The 20,822-nt window shown below is 34.2% G+C and overlaps 4 protein-coding genes across 5 annotated transcripts; 2 read left to right on the plus strand and 2 right to left on the minus strand.

Annotated features, from left to right (window-relative positions):
- The first annotated feature begins 244 nt into the window (after positions 1-244).
- Positions 245-6,747, plus strand: LOC25494362 (protein STICHEL). The gene is made up of 6 exons (XM_013603251.3): positions 245-2,595; positions 2,727-2,946; positions 3,799-4,344; positions 4,805-5,483; positions 6,198-6,279; positions 6,409-6,747. The coding sequence occupies exons 1-6, from the start codon at positions 607-609 to the stop codon at positions 6,502-6,504; spliced, it is 3,612 nt and encodes a 1,203-aa protein (XP_013458705.1). The 5' UTR covers positions 245-606; the 3' UTR covers positions 6,505-6,747.
- Positions 6,748-7,481: 734 nt separating this feature from the next.
- LOC25494363 (2-C-methyl-D-erythritol 4-phosphate cytidylyltransferase, chloroplastic) lies at positions 7,482-12,706 on the minus strand. Of its 2 annotated transcripts, none has more exons than XM_013603253.3 (12): positions 12,555-12,706; positions 12,391-12,485; positions 12,206-12,298; positions 12,041-12,096; positions 11,884-11,963; positions 11,717-11,799; positions 10,895-10,972; positions 10,674-10,742; positions 9,142-9,210; positions 9,011-9,057; positions 8,653-8,743; positions 7,482-7,896 (listed from the first exon to the last, which is right to left on the minus strand). In XM_013603253.3, exons 1-12 carry the CDS (start codon positions 12,643-12,645, stop codon positions 7,828-7,830), a joined length of 921 nt encoding a protein of 306 aa, XP_013458707.2. In that variant the 5' UTR covers positions 12,646-12,706; the 3' UTR covers positions 7,482-7,827. The 2 variants fall into 2 exon arrangements, with proteins under 2 accessions (XP_013458707.2, XP_039689001.1); XM_039833067.1 differs by having other exon boundaries at positions 10,895-10,971; positions 11,716-11,799; positions 12,391-12,476; positions 12,555-12,699.
- Positions 12,707-12,903: 197 nt separating this feature from the next.
- Positions 12,904-13,674, plus strand: LOC25494364 (NADH dehydrogenase [ubiquinone] 1 beta subcomplex subunit 3-B). Its single transcript, XM_024781521.2, has 2 exons — positions 12,904-13,138; positions 13,468-13,674. Exons 1-2 carry the CDS (start codon positions 12,950-12,952, stop codon positions 13,486-13,488), a joined length of 210 nt encoding a protein of 69 aa, XP_024637289.1. The 5' UTR covers positions 12,904-12,949; the 3' UTR covers positions 13,489-13,674.
- A 1,825-nt stretch (positions 13,675-15,499) lies between these two features.
- LOC25494365 (F-box/kelch-repeat protein At3g06240) lies at positions 15,500-16,915 on the minus strand. Its single transcript, XM_013603255.2, has one exon. The coding sequence runs from the start codon at positions 16,913-16,915 to the stop codon at positions 15,500-15,502; it is 1,416 nt and encodes a 471-aa protein (XP_013458709.1).
- Positions 16,916-20,822: the final 3,907 nt, after the last annotated feature.

The raw sequence follows: 20,822 nt of genomic DNA on the forward strand, positions 1-20,822 counted from the left end.
AAGAAAAGGAATGAGTATATTGCTATTAATTAGAATTATTGTAGTTGGTGTTTTAAGAAAATAAAGAGAGGAATAAAAGGAATAGTATTTGTGTGTGATATTGTTTGTTTAATTATTGTGTAATTAAATGTAGAGATTGAGAGCGTAAGAAGAAGACAAAAAAGAATGAAAGGAAATGAATGAATAGAAAGAGAAGAGAAAAAGTCCATTGTGATTGTGAGTGTCTTTCTCTATGGTTTGGATTGGAGTGTATGTATTGAGTTTTCCCTCCAATCCATCTATGTCATATCATACTTACTTGTTTTGGATGATGTCTTAGGAGTGGTCTTTGTTCAGTGTTAGTAGTAGTAAGTTTTTGGTTCTTTCTTGTTTTTTCTATTTTCTAACCAAAATAAAAAAGCCAAATCATCATACAGTCTATCTCCCACACAAACACATTCAATTAAAAGATTTGACTTGTACTTGGAGCCAGCCAGTCCTCAAGAGAAAAAGAAAACCCTAACCAAACCAATTAGTACTATTAATTAAATTTAATGAGAGAGTGAGAGAGGGGTCAACTAAAAACAGAAGCAGAAATCAAACATTTGTTTTGTCTCAGATCCATGAATGAGTGAATGTATGAAGATGAATGATCCAAGCAGGCTTCACTTGAAGAAGGAACTGACTCAAATTCGAAAGGCTGCTCGTGTGTTGAGGGATCCAGGAACAACTTCTTCCTGGAAATCAACCTCCAGATCTACTGCCAACCCATTCAGAAATCCCAATTCACTTCCTACTTCCTCCAAACACAAACACAAAGACAACAACAACAACAACAACAACACTGTCTTCTTATACAACTGGAACAACTACAACAAATCCTTCAACAAACAACAAGATCAAGAAGTAGAAGAAGAAGAAGACAACAACCACTCTTCCTCTTCCCTTCTTGCAAGTTTAGAAGACAGTTTGAGTGATGCAAACAACGCTGATGATGCTGGTTTCGATTCAAAGAGTGATGTTGGGACCCGCTCCTCCTTTTTCAGAAATTCAAATCCAAGAACAACAATCCCTCCCCCTCTTCATAACAAAAAGAAGCAAAAGCAAAAGCAAAAGCAAAACAATAATAATAATAACTTAAACCACCACAACAAAGATGACTCTGGAGATGATTATTCTAACTCCATTTCCGGTGCTTCTTCTCTTCTTCGAAAACTCAACCACAACAACAACTTCCTCACAAGAACAAGTCTCAAAGATGATTCTTCTTATTCCTATAGTACCCCTGCATTGTCCACCACCTCTTTCAACAGGTACACTCATCGCCACCGCCGTTATCCTAGCACTGTTGGATCCTATGACGGCACAACAACCTCCGTTAATGATGGTGATGATGAGGATATTGATGATGACCGTTTGGATCTGCCTGGTCGTCAAGGATGTGGTATTCCTTGTTATTGGTCAAAGAGGACTACGCCCAAACATAGCGGCAGCTGTTGTTCTCCTTCCTTCTCAGATACTTTAAGGAGGAAAGGGAGCAGCATTCTCTGTGGTACTCAATCTATATATTCAAGACACTACCGCAGATCCTCTTTTTCCGCTTTGCAGCCCCACAAGCGGAGAATGTCTTCCAGGAATGCTCGGTGCGCAAGAGGAGGAGGCATTGTTCCTTTGCTTACTAGCACTAGCAGTGGCGATGTTAGACATTGTTCATCCTCTATTGGAATTGGTAGGAGTAGGACTGATGATGATGAACTTTCTACTAACTTTGGTGAGCTTGATCTTGAGGGACTGAGCAGACTTGATGGAAGAAGGTGGTCATCTAGTTGTAGGAGTCAAGAGGGTTTGGAGATTGTTCCTCTCAATGAGGATGAAGAAGGATCTTCCTCCGAAAACAGTAGGAGTTTCAGCCACAAGTATAAGCCTTTGTTCTTCGGTGAACTCATTGGTCAGACTATTGTGGTTCACTCGCTCGTCAATGCCGTTTCCAGGGGACGAATTGCTCCTGTCTATCTTTTTCAGGGTCCCCGTGGGACTGGCAAAACATCTACTGCCAGAATATTCGCTGCAGCCTTGAACTGCGTGGCTTCTGATGAAGGTAAGCCTTGTGGATATTGCGGGGAATGTGCTGATTTCGTTTCTGGCAAGAGCTGTGATCTTGTCGAAGTCGATGGAACTAATAAGAAAGGAATCGATAAAGCTAGATATCTGCTAAAAAGATTGGCCGCCGGGTCTTCTTCGGCGGCCTCCTCGCGATATACGGTTTTTGTTATTGATGAGTGTCACTTGTTAACCTCCAAGACATGGCTGGGATTTCTCAAGTTTCTTGAAGCACCACCTCAGAGAGTTGTGTTCATATTTATAACATCCGATCTTGACAATGTGCCGCGAACAATACAGTCTCGATGCCAGAAGTACCTTTTCAATAAAATTAAAGATGGGGATATCGTGACAAGGTTAAGGAAAATATCTACTCAGGAGAATCTTGATGTTGAAACAGATGCACTGGACCTTATTGCCCTGAATGCAGATGGTTCACTTCGAGATGCAGAGACAATGTTAGAACAGCTTAGTTTGCTGGGAAAAAGAATCACTACTTCTCTTGTCAACGAACTTGTGAGTTTGTTGTCTCTATTTTTCTTTGAAATGGAACAGTTCAGACAATGCTTTTGATTTTCACTGAAGTTTTTCTTTTGGTTGCATGGATATCATTTACAAATAATGTTTTTTGGTATTACTTGAAACAGGTGGGAGTTGTTTCAGATGAAAAATTATTGGAACTTTTAGAATTAGCAATGTCATCAGACACTGCAGAGACGGTGAAAAGGTCTAGAGAATTGATGGACTCCGGAGTTGATCCAATGGTTTTGATGTCTCAACTAGCTGGCCTTATTATGGACATCATAGCTGGATCATATGCGGTCGTTGATACCAAACCCGACGGTTCATTCTTTGGTGGTCGGAGTTGTGAGTGCAATTTTTGTTTCCATTTCATAAGATCTTTATTGATGTTATTCATCATCATTTTTGCTTTGATATGGTGGTTAATCTTTAATATATAGACAATAGTTTGGGTTATTATTTAGTTCAACACCATTTCTCATTCAAAAGTTTAGAGTGACTGAAAACTACTCTTGCTCATCTAAAACATAAACGATAGCCTAAATGATATTATTGGCGAAGATAAACCAATAGTACTCACTGTCTTACTGCATAATACTGTTATATCATGATGCATGTGCTTGTGGATTTAGTGTGTGTTGGCCAAGTGAAATATATCAACTGTTTATCTTGATGTTATCTACCCGTTTTTCATTATTACAAGTGATATATACTATTTTCATTACTACAAGTGATATATACTATACTAGTTTATTGTTCAGGTTGGTTGAATACTGCACGAAAAGCTATTGTGAATGCTAGGCATTATTTGATATGTATAATGACAACTTATTTGATCAGATAATGCACAGCTGCTTGTTTCTATATTTTAAAACACTCTTTTACTTTGTATTTAATGGAGCTTCATAATCGTCAACTAGGAAACTGTTAAATCATTGAAAAAGAATAGCCCTCTAGTATAATAAATTTCAACAATGTCATTTGGGTCTGCTTCCTGATTATGTTTTTTGGCTTTGACCTTGTGCTTTAGTACACATTATCAATACACTACATGATTAGATATAGTTATAGCTGCTTTGGACATTTTTCCTATATGGTTGGGTGCTTCGTATCCCTTTTGACTCTCATGTGTTATATACTAATGAAAATCCTACAATTGGATAATTATTGAAATACGCTCTTGGATTTCATGCTTAGTGAATGAAACGGAGTTGGAGAGGTTAAAGAATGCTTTGAAGCTTCTCTCAGAGGCTGAGAAACAGTTAAGGACTTCCAGTGAACGCTCAACATGGTTTACAGCAACTCTTTTGCAGCTTGGTTCCGTACCTTCTTCAGATGTTACTCAGTCAAGTAGCAGCAGGAGGCAGAGCTGCAAGACAACTGAAGATGATCCATCAAGTGCTTCAAGAGACATTACTTCTTTCAAGCACAAGTTAGACCTCCAATATATGCCTCAAAAGTCAACACCCCCTGCTTCCTACCAAAAATCAGTAAACGGCAGTTCCAGGCTTCAAATTGATGGTTTCAGCTTGAATTCAAAGCCGTCAAATAGCCCAGTTATAGATGATGGATCCACAGTGGTCTCATCCGATGATCTTATTGCTGGGAATACAATGTTTAGATGCATAGACTCAGGGAAGTTATGCGACATATGGTCATGTTGTATTGAGAGGTGCCACTCTAAGACATTAAGGCAGCTGCTACACGATCATGGAAAGCTTGTGTCCATATCTGAAGTTCAAGGTAAGCTGATAGTATGCTCAAAACTGACGTTCTTGCCTGTTTATGAGTTATCTCATAAGTATTTTTTTCAAACTTAGTTGCACTAAGCTTTTTGTAAATGTTTCTGCACACGTCTTTTCTTCAGTTCAGCTATGCCTAGTTCTGTCATTAAAAGAAGTGAGTGAGACTTTGCCGGTTACTATATATTTTGTTTTGCATTATATCCCTAAGAATGATGTTATTTCTAAAAAGCATATTTTATCTTGATGTATATGTGTCGTTTTTCCTGTATCATAATTTGTACATATTCTAACAGTTCTTTTATCTTCGTTGTTCTTCTTAATTGTTCCTTTGCCGTATCACATCTCTCCCTGTTCTTTCCCCTCATTTAATGTTGCTTCTCTACACCTTCATTACTAAAAGTCAGCTTTTGTTTTGTCATGTATGGTTCCCTTCTCCTAATTCGTAGTTCTTCTACCAGGTGTTCTTGTAGCATATGTTGCATTTGGGGATGGCGATATTAAACTCAGGGTTGAAAGGTTTTTAAGTAGCATTACAAACTCCTTGGAAATTGTTCTTAGACGCATTGTGGAGGTCAGAATTATCCTCTTGCCCGATGGTGAAGGTGAAAATCAGGTTAATCCGTCGGGTCTAAAGCAAGCCACGTCAGCGTTGGCAAGCAAGGACGAACAAAGGCGAGTTCATATGAATGGAGCTATTGCATATTCAAGCTTGCCTCAATCTGCCATGGGTTCCTCAGATATTCCAACTGAAGGAAATGGCGCGAAGGAAAGAAGACGGGATAATCCAGTGCAGAGAATTGAATCCATAATTCGTGAGCAGAGGTTGGAAACTGCCTGGTTGCAAGCTGTAGAAAAAGGTTCCCCTGGATCGTTGAGTCGTTTGAGACCCGAGAAGAATCAAGTCCTGCCTCAGGATGGTGTCTATGGCATAAACCCAACGGAGTCCATGGATTCAACAAGATTTTCCTCTCATCAGCACAGGGAAGATGACACAAATAGCGATCTTAAAATTTTGGCCCTTAAAAATGGAAGGGTCCTACCGAAGGATCAGATCGGTAAAAGAGCCGACAGTTATCCCATGTCCCCAAGTATATTGCATGACAGCAGTTTAGCAATATTGTCTGGAAAAGATAACCTGTAAGTCTTCCATCAATTTTACAATCTATCTCTTGTACAATGTGATTAGAAATTATAGCAAATTGGTTGCTGAAGTCCTTGCATGATTGGTGGGCAAAGTAGCTGTCATGTTTAGAAAGTGTTTGTTGGATGCACAGACTAATATAATTTCTAGTAGGATGCAAAGTAATGTGTTTGTTGGATGCACAGACTAATATAAAAGGTTAAAAAACCAATTCTAATGCTTGAACGAATCATATGGAAATAACTATAAAATGTAGATTTCGAACGGTAAATATTGGGAAAATTACTTTAGAGTTGTAATGGTTGACATGCATGCTTGTGGGTATTTTAAATAGTATCGGATTTCTTGCCTTAAGTACATGGTAAGTATTTCCGTTAACTTAGCTCTTTCTGGAGCCCTTGTTCTTCACCTCTTCACATGGGCTCCATTTGGAATGGACCCCATAAATGGGTGAACTATCCATCATTCTGATAATTGATTGTATATTTTGAATTACCTGGAAATCAGCTGACCCACAAGCTGCAGGTTGTAGCTTGAGTTATGTGGATTGAGTCCATCCTGAAATTTCTTTGTAATTCTTATTTTTCTATTTTTATTTTCGTCAAAAATTAAAATGAAACCTACAATAAAGGATTACACAAATGATTGCTTGTGTTGAAAGTCAGGTTTTATTTGTTGCTTACTGCCGCTGTCAATTGTTTTTTCTATAGGGATTGTGAATCTGGTTCGGGAGCTGGAGGTTGTGGGTTTTTATGTTGGAATAACAAGTCCAAGACTAGAAGGGCAGTGAAGGTAACTTCATTCTGAGCTTATCTTCTCTGAAAATTCATCTACTTGTCTCAATAACAATAACAAATTTGTTGTCTGATTGAACTTTTTTTTTTTTGTCTGATCAAACTTGTTTAATTATGTTGGAAGCAGGTAAAAGGCACCCCAGTTGGAGGAGCGCGTAAAGTTGGGCGCTTTTCATTGTTTGGTGAGTGTGGTATGCCAAAGAAAAAGGAGAGTAAAAGATAAGGGGGCATTGGATATTCATTTTCCTTTTTTTTGGTAGAAATTTACCCTACTTTTTTCTTTCTTTACTCTATTGGGGAGATTCTTGAAGGATGAGTGTGAAATGTGAAGGTTATGTTGTTCAGCAGCTTCTACTTTTGTTCTCCTTTTGCTCCATCCTTTGTTCATGAAATTAATAAAGAGGAATAGTGCAACCTGTTTTTACTTTATTCATAATCGTAATTCTTGCTACTTTATCCTTCCAAATTGAGTCTTCTTAAGAGAAGCATCGTTTACTTTTTTTCAAATATGACGGATAAATGTATAAATTAGAAAAGCTAACAACGGGTAAAGCTTTTATTTGTTGAAATTCAAATGGCATTATTTCAACTAAGCATAGTAATACAAGAAAAAAGAAGACGGAAATGAGTTTGAGAGTAATGTGGTAAAAACTGACTCAATGAGTGTAAACAAGCGTGCATATAAAGCTTGTATCTTCTTAATTATAGTTAAATAATTTGAAAATGACAATGTGTCCATCTTTATGTTGATATATTTTCTTCAATCATCTAGTTACTTTTGTGCTTTACAGCTAACGGTATAATTCATTTGATTGACTGGTCTAATCTAGGTAATTCATAAGCTTTATTTCAAATAATAATAACACATCTATCTATCTATATATGTATAGTATGATTCATACAAAAACATCCCGCAAAAATGTGCAAACAAATCCATTATCTCGAAATTGAGTTGGACATTTTCTCATTGTGGATGCGACCAGCACTGTTATCACTCACTAAATCCAATGGTATGCATGTCTTTAAAATTATTCAACATCGCTTATTTTGTTATTTACTTTGGTTTAATTTTTTCATTGAGCATATTAAATATATAATATAAAATTACAACAACAATCAATCACAGTGACTAAAAATATTATATTTATTAAAAGATTAATTCAATACATCTTAAATTTTATTAAATACTCAATCAGAAAATGACGATATATGACTAATATATCAGGTGCACGTTAAAGATTCTTTTAAACATTAGAAAATTGAGACCTTTATCATGTTTGCCAAACTTGATTAAATATCATCCCATTGTATGGGGCACTGGTAATGAAAGTAGATTTCTTCTACCATGCGGAAACATTTCCCTTTTTTAAGGCAATGGCCATGTGCTTTTACACAAATCTCAATAAGTTAAACAAAGTAACTCAAAAACTTGTATACAGTTTCCTCAGCTGCAAGACGCCAATTTGCAGGACAAAAATCAACAATCAATTGTATAAAAATTGTTTAACAATGATTTCCCTTCAATGGTGAGATTGGCAAAACTTCATTAAGAACTTTCCCCAGAATTTATATTCAATATTCTCTCTGCCAGTAATAAATCATCAGGCGTAGTCACCTGCAAAACACCTCAAGGAGTTTATATATTTTGTATCAGGCAGCACCACATGTTTCAGTGCTAGTGATAGATCAAGTCAAAACATGTGCGAACTTAAATCCCCGATCGTTGTTATCCAAATCAATTGAATTTTTAAATGAAAACTATTTTCTACAGAAAAGGACATTTTTAAATAGTATGTACACGATTTAGGATTTTTTTATTTTTTTTTACAAATGATTTAGGACAGTTAATATGTTAAAAAGGTAAATTGATAACAAGAAACAAATCAAAGTTACAACAAAATAAGTAAAACTGAACAAAGCCATAATTCTATTTAATGGCTCCAACCCAAGATAAGTTATGCCCAAAGCCCAAAAGTGCAAAATTTTCAGACATCAAGGGGGGAATTCGGATAAATAACTTAATCGAGTACTTATTATACGAGAAGTTAGGTATAAACTAAAGAGTATTTCTACAATAATAAGAAAGAGCTAAAACTTGGAATAACCTAAAAACAACTAATATGGACACGTCATAAGCTATTTTTATAAGTTCTTTCAAGCATTTATACGGTCCTTATGTCACAAGTTAAGTTCATTCGAAACGCCCTCTCAATTCTCATAAGCCCAAATGCTTTCTATGACATGCTTAGTCGTGGGTGTCTGCCATATAGTAGCCGTACTACTACTAGCAAATCATATGGTACCAAATGATATAAGTTACAGTTATAAAGGCCTAACCATCATGTAACCAGGAGAGAATATAGTTGGCTACCTTGATGTTGGTATAAGATCCTTCTGTGATGTAAACAGGATGTTTAAGGTGCTCCACAATGGACACATCATCAGTAACTTCAAGGCCTTCTCTGCAAAGAAGGTTGTACATAGCATACCAGTTAGTTTCTGAAAGGCAACCTATCTTCTCAACATTGTTCCGAATAATGAAACCAAATTTTCTAAACTTGTTACCACATATTTTGGTTTTACCATAAATGACTCACCCGGCTGGTCAATATGCCTGGATAGTTCTTGGTTCATATAGGGTGACAGTATTTTTTTTAGTTAACAAGGTTCATAAACAACTGAAGAATAGGATACTTCGCAATTAAATTAAGCATAAGAATATAAACTACCTATTTACAAGCTCAAAGCCTTTCCTCAGCAACTCGGGTTTGATAATCTACACGAATTAATGAGTATTGTGAGTAGCTGACTAGGTTTCCAAAATTAAATGAGATATACATTGTCATATTTGCAGTTTGACCTGTGGGGTCTGCATCTCCCATAGTGTTTTTCTGTCCAGTGTTCTAACCACAAATGATTCAGTGTTTGCCTGCAGAAAGATTAGCTTACAAACATCATTATTTTCAAGTCCATTAAGGGAAAGCGGCTAAATTACATGCATACATACACCCAAGCTCAAATTGATAATTTCATTCTTGATTAGAAGACACTCTTGTATGCACAACTATGTTCATAGTTATTGATACTTAACCAAGTATGAACAAACAATAATACAACTAAGATTAAAAACATGTCCACAGTTGTAAAGCAGTTATGTAACTGTGAATGGAACATCAATTTTAATCTCTAAACTAATTTTGAACTTAAAAGCATCAAAATTATTTTAGAAGAATTAATTGTGAAAAAGCACTTGGTTTCAAGTCAAGATAACCACTAATTTCTGTAAACTTGGCTGCTTGAGTGCTAATTTGCAAGGAAAATAACAGATTTTGATCAGGTTATAAGAAATTCGTATTCACTAGTATTTTGGAGCTTTAGTGGTTGCTTTGTTTCATCATTTAAGTGCACCGTGATATGATCCCTTAGTCTCTTGTGACTGTGGCAGGAAAATTTGCAAAGAACTATGATGCAAGGATAAGCCAATTACCTCATGCTCTGTTTTTTTCTTCAGCACAAACCTCTATTTTATGTATAATTTTCTAAGTGCTATTCAACTGCTATGTTGATAGTAACACACCAACCCCACTCAATAGTCTAAAATAAAATGGTCCAGTCAATATCTTCTTTTTCTTAATTTTATATACTTCAATTTTTCATTTCTTTAATTTCAACAAATATTTTATTTGCATGTTTATTCGCTGGTTTAAAATTTCTATTATTATATTGTATTTGCTAATATTTTGTGATTTTTTATTTTATTTTTATGTATATGTATCCTAAATGTACAGCATCCTATATTTTCTACGAAATGAGGTATGGCCGTATCGGATATGTATCGTATCCGATACTCATATCGTATCCATGCATCATAGGCAAAGATTGAGTATAAGGAACAAAGCTAGACTTGGAAAAAAAAAATGAACCTGTCTCTCCCACTTCAGTGCCTAGGCACTAAATTTTAAATGCCTAAGCACTTTAGATTAGAAACAAACTTTCTTTTGCCACCTCAGTGGCTAGGCACCCATAAGGCATAACCATTAACTAATGTCTAGGTACTCCGACCATATATCAGAATCTTCTCTGCATGGTGTGCTCTTCGGCTACCAAAATCCTAAGTGTCATTTAGTGCTATAAATATCAGTTTTCTGCATACTGTTAGAGCGAGAATGCACAGCACACTCAGCGCAAGGAGACTATGAGATTCTAGGATAATCAAAGTTTTGAAGGATTTTATTTTTACTGGACTCGTCACCTATTTATTGATGATGGCTAAGGAGTTATCTTCTCTTTTGTTTGTTGTTTTTATCTCCACCTTTATTATAGATAAAGAAATTCATCAACCGCTTACAATAATCATAAGAAGCACATGCAAACAAAACAACTAATGAATACCTCTTTGATTGTAGCCTTCACAGGGACACCAAGAACAGAAGCTCCATTCAACAATCCATCTTTAAGGACCTTAAAACAAAAGATAGATAATAATATAAGTAGGTAGGTTAATTTCTTTGATTGTAGCAATAGTGTTGATTTTCTTGATGTATGCATAAAATTCAGAAAAATTAAGCGGTGAACTTGGTAATTTGTGTGAGAGAATTTTATTGAACCAAAACCTTTTTCACATCTTCTTGTAACACTAAAGGTCTCGCAGAATCATGAACACAAACAAGCTCAGAGTTTGGATCAACAGTCTGTAAAAAAGGCATTTAATAATAATATAAGGAGCCAATAGTGTTAAAGGGATAAACAAGTCAAAATTAACACAAACTACAGAAATGCGTGCATAAACTTCCCAATTTTTATTTATGCAAACTCAATCAACTAAACAAACCAAATGTTGTCGCGCTGACAACAGTTAATTACCATTTTACATGGATTCCAACATTTTGAACAGTCTGTTTTATGGGTATATGAAGATTAGAAATTGATTGAAAATGCGGGTGACCAGAATGCCAACTTATTAACTACGTGTTTGGATGCATGTTATCTTTGTTTTCTCGCGTCCTAATAATGTTTCAACACTGAAGTAGAATATCACAAAGTTAATGGATTGTGCAGTGATACCGTGCTCCCCAATTTACCAAACACACTAATATTATATTGATATCTAAATAGATTAGATTTGAGTTACATCACACCACTTATTGCTTCACCTAGCAACGTAATTCAGTGCTTCCGACGGTCTGACCTAGATATTTATATATTTACTGTAGAATTTTCCAAAATATCTGAAATAAAAATGTATTGGCATGTTAACTAAATGGCAAGATTCGAGTTTGTCACGCCCAGCTAATGATCATTGTTTGGGAAGGAAAAGGTATGAAAAGAAACTCTGGCCTCAATTGATATAAAATTGCGCTAAAGAAATGCAGCACGCATAAAAATATTTCATGATACAGATTATTAAACAAGCAAAAAAAAAAAACAGCACATTCCTGAAGGCCGTTGTAAACAGAATCCTGTCTTTCTTTTCCAGGCAGTGCAAATTTGAGGTCTGGTTGGCAATTTCCTTTGGCATCTGAGGGGAGGGGGAATAAATAATATTAATAGGCAAGAGGGAAAGACATGACATAGTGTTATGGAAGATGAGGAAAGAAGAAACCTTGAAAAATGTGGTTGTAGGAAGGATCGCAAACGACAATGATTTCTTTGACTTGAAGCATGCGAGAGAAAGTGTAGAAACTGCAACATATACTGGTGGAATTAAGTTAAATTGTAAAGAAATGGAACATAAAGTGAGTGAATATATGATTAACTACCTATAGAGTGCAATGGGTTGGCCTAAGAGAGGAAGATATTGCTTTGGCATGGTAGCCTATTTATGTATAAAAAGAAATAAATAAGAAATTGATTGATTAAAATGTTAGTATTGATAATAATAAAAAGGAGACAGAGACAGAGACAGAGACAGAGAGAGAACATACTCCCATTCTCTTGCCCTTTCCTCCAGCGAGCAGTACAACAGAGACGCTTCTGTCTTTAACGACAACATGAGAGTGAGAGTCATTATCCTGTTCCTGCAGAAACAAATAAAAAAGTCAACCTCAATAGTAAGAGTAATTGAATTGAATTGAATTGAATTGGAATGGAAAAGGAAGAGTTAATTTACTTGGGCGGTGGGAAGAGCAGCAGCATAACATATTGAGGTTGATGATAATACATTTTTGTTGTTGTTGTTTATAGATATTTGAGGACCTGACCTGACTACAGTAACAACAGTGAGTAACAAACAAACAAACAAGTTTATTTAACAAAGAGTACAGATTGACTTGCCTTTAGCTGTAGTTGTAAGAGATTTGAGTGTTGGGAACGGCAATCCCAGATGAAGAAGAGGAGAATGCTGAAACTTAATCACAAATTCCATCTCTCTCCTACACAAACAAACAAACTGGTACTTGGGAGAGGGAGGGGAATAATAATAATAATAATAAGAAGAAGAAGAGATTAATGAGTTTATTTTATTTTATTTTTATCGCTACAGACAGATGACGACAGATAGAAAGTTTAAAAAATAAATAAAAATAAAATGGAGTGGGTAAGTTAGTTAGTATTGGGCTCGGGGCGAAAGAGAGAGATGTTTTGGGTCGGGCCCATGAAGCTGAAAAGTAAGTGGAAATAGAAGAAGAGAGAGAGAAGGATCTAGGAATCGAATCGATCAATCGGAAGAAATGGGAGCAGGAAAGAATACAGCAGAGTTCTTCAAGAGGAGAGATGAATGGAGGAAGCATCCGATGCTTGGCAATCAGATGCGTCATGCCACTCCTGGTCTCGGCATCGCTCTTGTCGCTTTTGGTGTCTACCTTGTTGCTGAACAAGTCTACAACAAGATCAATTCCTCTTCTCATTCTCATCACCATGTATGTATTCTTATTCTTAATCTTAGGGTTTTCAATTCCATCCATCCATCCTACGCCCGCCCCCTTTTATTATTATTATTATTCCATTCCCAAATAACATTTTATTACTGCTAGGGATTCAATTCAATTGCATATGGTTGCTTGTTATATATATGTCTGTCTGTGTAGTTTAATTTGTTTAGAAACAATAGAGATTTTGGGGAACAATTTTTTTTGCCTTGGTCAATTGGTTGCACCGGGACTCGTTTTCATAAATTAAATTATAACAATGCATCCTGTGTCTTTTTGTACTATTCATTCACTTACACTTAATTACATTACTTTCGCAGGTGAAGGCTGGGGACCATTGAGTCAGGACCATCATCAATCCATTGTTTCCCTTGTTCAACCTGAATGAATTTGCTTGCTTAAATAATATTACTTTCAAAACCAGTTTTCCTTTCAATGTAATTTGCTTGGGATTTATTTCACTACTCTCTGTATAATCAATGCCTCACTACTTTCTTTCACTGATATACTACATCTGTTTCTCTTTCTTTGCTTGCTTGCTTGCTTTTCTGTATTTCAATTTTATACCATCCATCATCTGTTATGTTATATATACCATTCCATTTCACATCATCTGTTAATTAGCTGGAGAATTCAATAACAGAACCCAACCAATCACACTAGTATATTTCAATGCTCACCCACCTACCACATAATTAACAAAACTGAATCAGCTAGAGCTGTAGAGAGGGAGACCAAGGGGGACGGGGAAAATACATACATTTGCTTATTTCAAAATGACTTCTCCTGTTTTAAGGATGATAAGAGAGCCCCTGGGGCTGTTGCTACTTTCAGATGCATGCAAGAGGTTCTTACAATTTAAGCTCTTATCTTATCAGTTGGCGGCCTCCTCCTTTAGATTGAGTGAAATTGAATACTGATAGTGCTAGTAAAAACAGTGACTGAGTTGGTTGTCGGGGTGTGATTCGCGAACCCAATGGTAACTGGTTTGTATGGGTTCTATAAATGTATCACTAGTTGCAATGCTTTTTTTGCTGAGTTGCGGGGGGTTTGGAAGGGTTGCAATTAACGTGTATGAGGGGCTATAAAACAGGAGAGCTGTGTCTGTTGAACCAAAGGTTGTTGGTGGATATTTTTAACAAGAAAGATGTTTGCTATGTTATGGCGTGGAGTTTAATCCAACCCAACATACTCGTAGGCTTCTTCAGATAGATTGGAAAGTGAAAGGGTGCCATTTTTATTGTGGCATTGATGTTTTGACTTACATGGAATGTGATAGTATTAAGTTCTTGATTTTTTTTTATTTTTTTTTTGAACAAGCCAAAATGGAATTATATTACGACACCGATAGCAGTTCCCAAGCACAAGGTGTGCCTAAGAGACCACTACAAATATACAAAAGGGAACAATGTCAAAAGGAGAAAAAACCACCGTGGTTAGCCAATACCTCGACAAGATTATTAAGTTCTTGATTTTGTTTATTTGTTTTACAAGCGTAGTGTGTTCTTGATTGTTGTTTCTTGCTTATGTTATGGGAGTTAGTAGTTCTCATTCGATTTCTCCTTGATTGTTCTTCTTTGGGCTTAGATCCTCTTTCATTCCAAAATAAAAAAGAAATGTTCATACACTGAAACTTATTTAAGCAAAATGGTGAATCCTAATATCATAACAGACTCGCACATTGGCAATTGATTCATAGAATTCATTTTGTACGCAATATAAGATTTACTATCTCCATCATTTCATTTCAATGACGGAATGTTTGGAAGAGTTAAAAGAAAAAAAGGGTTTTCTCCTAGTAACGTCTTCTTAGTTACAAACTTGTCCTAATGTTAAGCAACATTTCAATTACTATTTAGTAATTGAATTGACCGTATGCAAAGATTCATCACGATGTCGAGTTTGCCATCACTACTTTATTGTGCTACAGAATCATTCTTGTCAAATTTATCGTGTATGTATTAGATACGAAAATAATTGGCTGTATCGAGTTACTCAACAATTAGCGCCAGAAATTCCTTAGGCGCATGAGTGACTTGTTATTATTATTAATTGAAAGTCTATGAATTTCATCAAACTCAAAAGCATGTATGTAATAATCTCTAAAAAGAGGGATAAGATGCAGCAGTGTGTGTTTACATGCTGTAGTAATGTCCGTACAAAAGTGACTCAAATTCTAAAAATGAAGCCAAGGACAGAACGCAATTCGCACATTGGTCTAGGTCTAAACACAAGAGATTCTCTATGAATAATTTATTATTATTATTGTAATAACAGTAAAACAAATTTGTAAAAAATAAACATAACAGTAAGTAATAATAAATAATACATGATGAGTAACAAGTAACAAGTCTATCGAAAGTTCCCCATAAGCAAGAAATCGAATCCTAAGGCATGGTTCTTGGCAGACCTTAATGTCTGAAGCTGAAGTTTGCTGTGACGAATATTAACCATTTTCTTAATGGAAAAATAGCTCAAAACCTGAGGAGTGGCTTGAATGTTTGAAGCAGCTCCTCCAATCTCAATGTTTCTAAAGACACCTGTTTCAGGGTTGAAAGAGACAAGACACTTTGTAAAGGAACGAGAATCAGAATCAGCTGTGACCCACATTTCTCCAGAAGTGTTGAATCCAATTGGTCTGTGCTTGTCCTGTGGACTCAATCCACAATATGACTTTATCTCAATACTGAATGCCTTACTCCATGACTCCTTCTCACCGTACTTTGACATCACCCATGTCTCCAATCTTGCACCCTCAATCACATAACACAGACATAAACACCCTTTTAACACACCAACACTGATTGTCGAGATCCTACTCACATACTCATCATCAAAATGTGAAGGCGGCGGCACCGATTTGAACTTGTTGTTGTTGAGATCAAACGAGCAAATTGAAGCATCCTCTGTGAGCCAATGAAGTGCACCGTTGAGGGATGGATCAAACGAACTGTTAACCATAGGTCTGGTAGATGGAGCGTCTGGAATGAGAGACCATGTTCTGCTCCCTGAATCAGATTGGTACAATTCAGCCACCATTTGATCGGATTTGAAAACCAGTTGAAGAATTTTGAAATGTTTCTTCTTGGGATCAAAGCCAAAAGCTGAAAAATAGAGGTTTTGATCGGCAGGACTTGGGGCAAGGGGAACGGTGAGAGCCTCGCCCAACAAAGGATTGCAGATGTAATAAAGAGAGCGAGATGGAGTGCGACAATTAGAAGCACGTAAACACAATAGACCGTTACTAGAATTGATCAAATCCACATGCCTATGTATATGAAATGTCACGAACCTGTTTGTTCTGTTGTTACGCGATTGTTGTTGATGGTGATGATGATGATGATGATGATGAATTGTTGGGGTGGCTGCGGTGGAAGCGGTGGAGGTGGTGGAGGAGGTGGGATTGCAGGGTTTGGAATCGAGAGAAGGTTGGATGGCGATACAAGAGGAAGAGTGATTGGAAATATTAGGGTTTAGGGTATGAAATTGGGAATCGATTGAAGTGAGACGGAGATTATCAGAGAGAACAACGAAGGAGAGAGGGGCTTTGATGAGATAGGATTGTTGAAAGGAAGGATCGAAAATAATTGATTTGAATTTGTAGCAAACGGAAGAACATCGAATTAAGGAGACAGCAGGTAGTTTAAGCATAATATCGAAGAGTATGTGAATTGGAATGTCCAGTATTTGGATATTCTCATCAACGAACCCTACCTCCTCTGCCTCCTTCTTACACCTTCTTCTCTCCTTTTTCGTTTTCCGTTCCATTTCCAAATTTTTTTCTTTCTTTTCTTTTCTTTTTTCTCTCTCAGACTACCTAGTACATAACACGGACAATCATGCTTTCTTCTCTAAAATACATGTAAGTGTATGTACCTACCCACTCCCTCATATTCCTTCCAAATCAATTTATAGACAAAACGCAATGCGGGTCGGATTCAATTGGGTTTTGACATTTTTTTTTTTTATAGCTGATTCAATTAAATTTAATTATTTTAGATTGAATAAAGTATTTATATTTTCTATATTAAATTTGAAACAATGGACAACTTGGTTTGACTTGAATCAAAATAAAATATTTTAACAAATTTGGTTTATAAGTTTGAGATCATAAATTCGTTATCCAAACCAAACCACTTCACATTTAAAGAATTTGATTTTACTCACCCGATGGAACGAGTCACTCATGCTCATGACCACTCCTACTTATGGTAGTTGTTGAATAATTAAAGTATGTAATACTAATTGTGAAAAGTTTTTTTGGTCAAACAAAATTATAATTATATTATAAAAAACATTCAATAATAATTTTAGTATAAAAACCACCTTTTAGACAAAACAAAACCACCTTGTTTCTAAGGTGAGAGGTGAAACTTTTTTATAAACTCTAGTCAAATTTTGTCTTTAATATGTGTGAGACATGAAACTTTTATTAAATAAATTCATGCATATGAATGATTAAGATTTGGTTACTTATAATTTATTTTCACATTGAGAAAGTATCAAAATTAAAAACTCATAAATATATATATTTTTCTCAAAAATATCATTATTCATAAAAAAACAAGTAATCTAAAAATATAATAATAGTTGTAAAGTATACCTACTTTCAGAGTTTTAGATTTCATATGAGTCAGTTGTAAAATATTCATTAATATCTTTGTTTTTGATAATAATTTATCATTTTGTATTTATTAAAAATATAATTTCATCTTTTAATGTCTCTTTTACTCCTTAAAAAAAACTATTATCATATTTTTAGATTACTTTTTTTTATCAATAATGATATTTTTAAATAAAATTTTGTAGAACAATTTATAATAGGGTTAAATATTTCTTTGGTCCCTATAAATATACCAACTTTTCATTTTAGTCCCTCTGAAAATTTTCTTCCATTTTTAGTCCCTATAAAATTTTCAATCACTACTTTTGATCCTTATTTTTAAGTTAATTTTTGTTTTTTTAAAAGAAATTGTGCAGAAATATGTAGAATATTGTAAAATACTTTCCCAAAAAAAATTGAATTTTTTAACAAAACAGAAATAAAATATAAATTTTTAACCGTAAAAAATATAAAAATTCATATTAAATTCATGTTTTACTAAAAGATTCTAATTTTTTTTGGAGAGATTCTTATAATATTATGATTTTTTCTGCAAAATTTTATTGAAAAAATATAAAGACTACATATGAGTTTACTTTAAAAGAGAGGCCAAAAGTGAAGATGGAAAATTTTTTAGGGACTAAAAATATATTTAACTCTTTATAATATTATAAGAATCTCTCCCAAAAGAATTTAGAATTTTTTAAGAAAACATGAATTAAATATAATTTTTTTACGGTTAAAAAAATATATTTAATTTATGTTTTGTTAAAAAATTATAATTTTATTTTAAAAATCATATTTTTGCAGGGACTGATGTTCGAACCCAAACATTTCACTTATTCACCTTTAAGGTGAATTTCTCTAACTGTTAGACTATTTGACAAAAAGAAAAATACTTTTTTTTTTGTCAAGTAGGCTAGGGTTCGAACCCTGACCCCTACATATAATACGCAATATCCCTACCAACTGAGCTAAATTCACGGGGATAAAAAAGAAAAATACTTAAATGTGTATAGTGTGTTTCTCTAATCGGATAATAATTTTGAAATATCTTTCGTTAACTCCAAACTCTCAGATTCTTCTTATAAATATTTTGATCGAACAAATGTAGTAAGTACTTAAATATGTTAGGGTTTACGAGTTTATGAATATTTTTTGTTTGAACTACTAGGTACATGGCGATGATTAGAAATAATTGGATTATTCGACAATGGAGGAATCTGATAATCTTCTTTTATGGCTTCCCAAACGTCCAAAACATTATGCAATCCTTCATGTTGTATGATTGTAACAAGTTTGTACATTAAGTTTTTTTTTTTTTTTTTTACAAATTAATCATTTAAGTCATAAAATATTTTAATAATTATCATATTTTTATTAAACTCAATTAAAAAGTATTTACATAGACATTTAATGTTAAGTTAGTATGTCCACATTCATCTCTCTCAAAACTAGTAAAATTTAAAAGAGGAGCGTTGAAAAATGTCCTTGGATGCTAGCATGGTATTTTAAGTTGGAAACTTCTACGGTACACCCGCAAATTAAGGTGTATTGGTACTCCTACTTCAAAAATCTTTAAATTTACTTATTATTTTTATGGAATAAAGAGCTATTTGTTGATATTTATATTTTAGGAAATGTCATTTCATAAGAAAAAACATCATTTCATTGTTTATAAAAATCGTACTAATTTTTTTTTTTATTATTGTTAAAATAATCAAAATTCTCTATTATGAGTACTAAAAATTCAGAAAAATTAAATTTTATTTCGTCGACGTTTTTGGTAAATAATATTTAATTATTATAATTATAGGTGATATAAAATATTTTTTCTCTTCAAAAAATAACACATTTAACTATTAATTTATTGATTTGGTGTACCAATACACTCAAATTTTTGTGTAACATAGAATTTGCCTTTTAAGTTTGTTTTTGGATAAGTCAAGGAAAAATATCTATTGTTATGTTTTTAGTGCACAAATTAGTTTTCTATGTTTTTTTTTGTGGTGGCCGGGGTTCGAACCCTAGACCTTGTATATTATCATGCATTGTTCATATCAACTGAGTTAAGCTCACGACAACAGTTTTCTATATATTTAGTAGTGATTGTTAAATCCAAGGAACGTTATTCTTCATCCGGTTATTATTTTTTATTTGTATTTAAACATTAGTTTCTCATAAAAAAAACTACATTGCAATTGCATCGCATCCATTCTCACTCTCTATTATGTTCTTACTATTCGATCTTCCTTTCTTTCTTTTTTTTTTACAAAAGAGGATTCTATCTTCCTTTTTTATTCAAAACAAAAATCAACATTAAGTCAGACAATAACGGTTAAATAAAGAAGATAAATTTAAATACTCAAGCAATCATCATACATACTTGAAACAACCCTAATCATATCTCTTGAAAACCATAGATTATTTCGGGAGATACGTACTAGAAAAAGGGCCAAGACTAAGGTAGGTGACTTCCTTAGGTCTCCTATCGTAGGAGACTTGTTTTTTTTTTTTGTAAAATGAGATTTTTTTTTTTTAAATAGATATCAATCATTGAATATAGGATGAAACTTTTGAATGACTGAGATTTCAGGTAATGTGATTCACTAGAATTCTATTTTTCAAATATATTGAATATAGGATGAAGCTTTTGAATGGCTGAGATTTCAGGTAATGTGATTCACTAGAATTCTATTTTTCAAACATATAAAATAATTTAAAAAATTCAATTGATTTTGGAATCACATTTAATAAAGGGTGTTTTTGACATTGTTGGAAAAATTATATGACCCAACATGTCAATATTTTTTTCTTCTAAGGACTAAAAACAATATTCGGTATATTTATTGGAACTAAAAACTTATTCAACCTTCCTCTCTATTGACCATTCAATTAATAATATTTGGATTGTGTGGAACGAACACAATGGTATACTTATTGTTATTAGAAAAAGTATTGTTTACAAATTTAGAAAATACCATTCCACAGTTATTAGAAAAAGTAAAGTATTTATTGTTAGAGTTTTTCTACTTGCACCCTAGTTAATCATGGTTGCACCCCAAAATGACA

This window comes from Medicago truncatula, chromosome 4 (assembly GCF_003473485.1).
Source record: "Medicago truncatula cultivar Jemalong A17 chromosome 4, MtrunA17r5.0-ANR, whole genome shotgun sequence".
NCBI lineage: Eukaryota > Viridiplantae > Streptophyta > Magnoliopsida > Fabales > Fabaceae > Medicago > Medicago truncatula.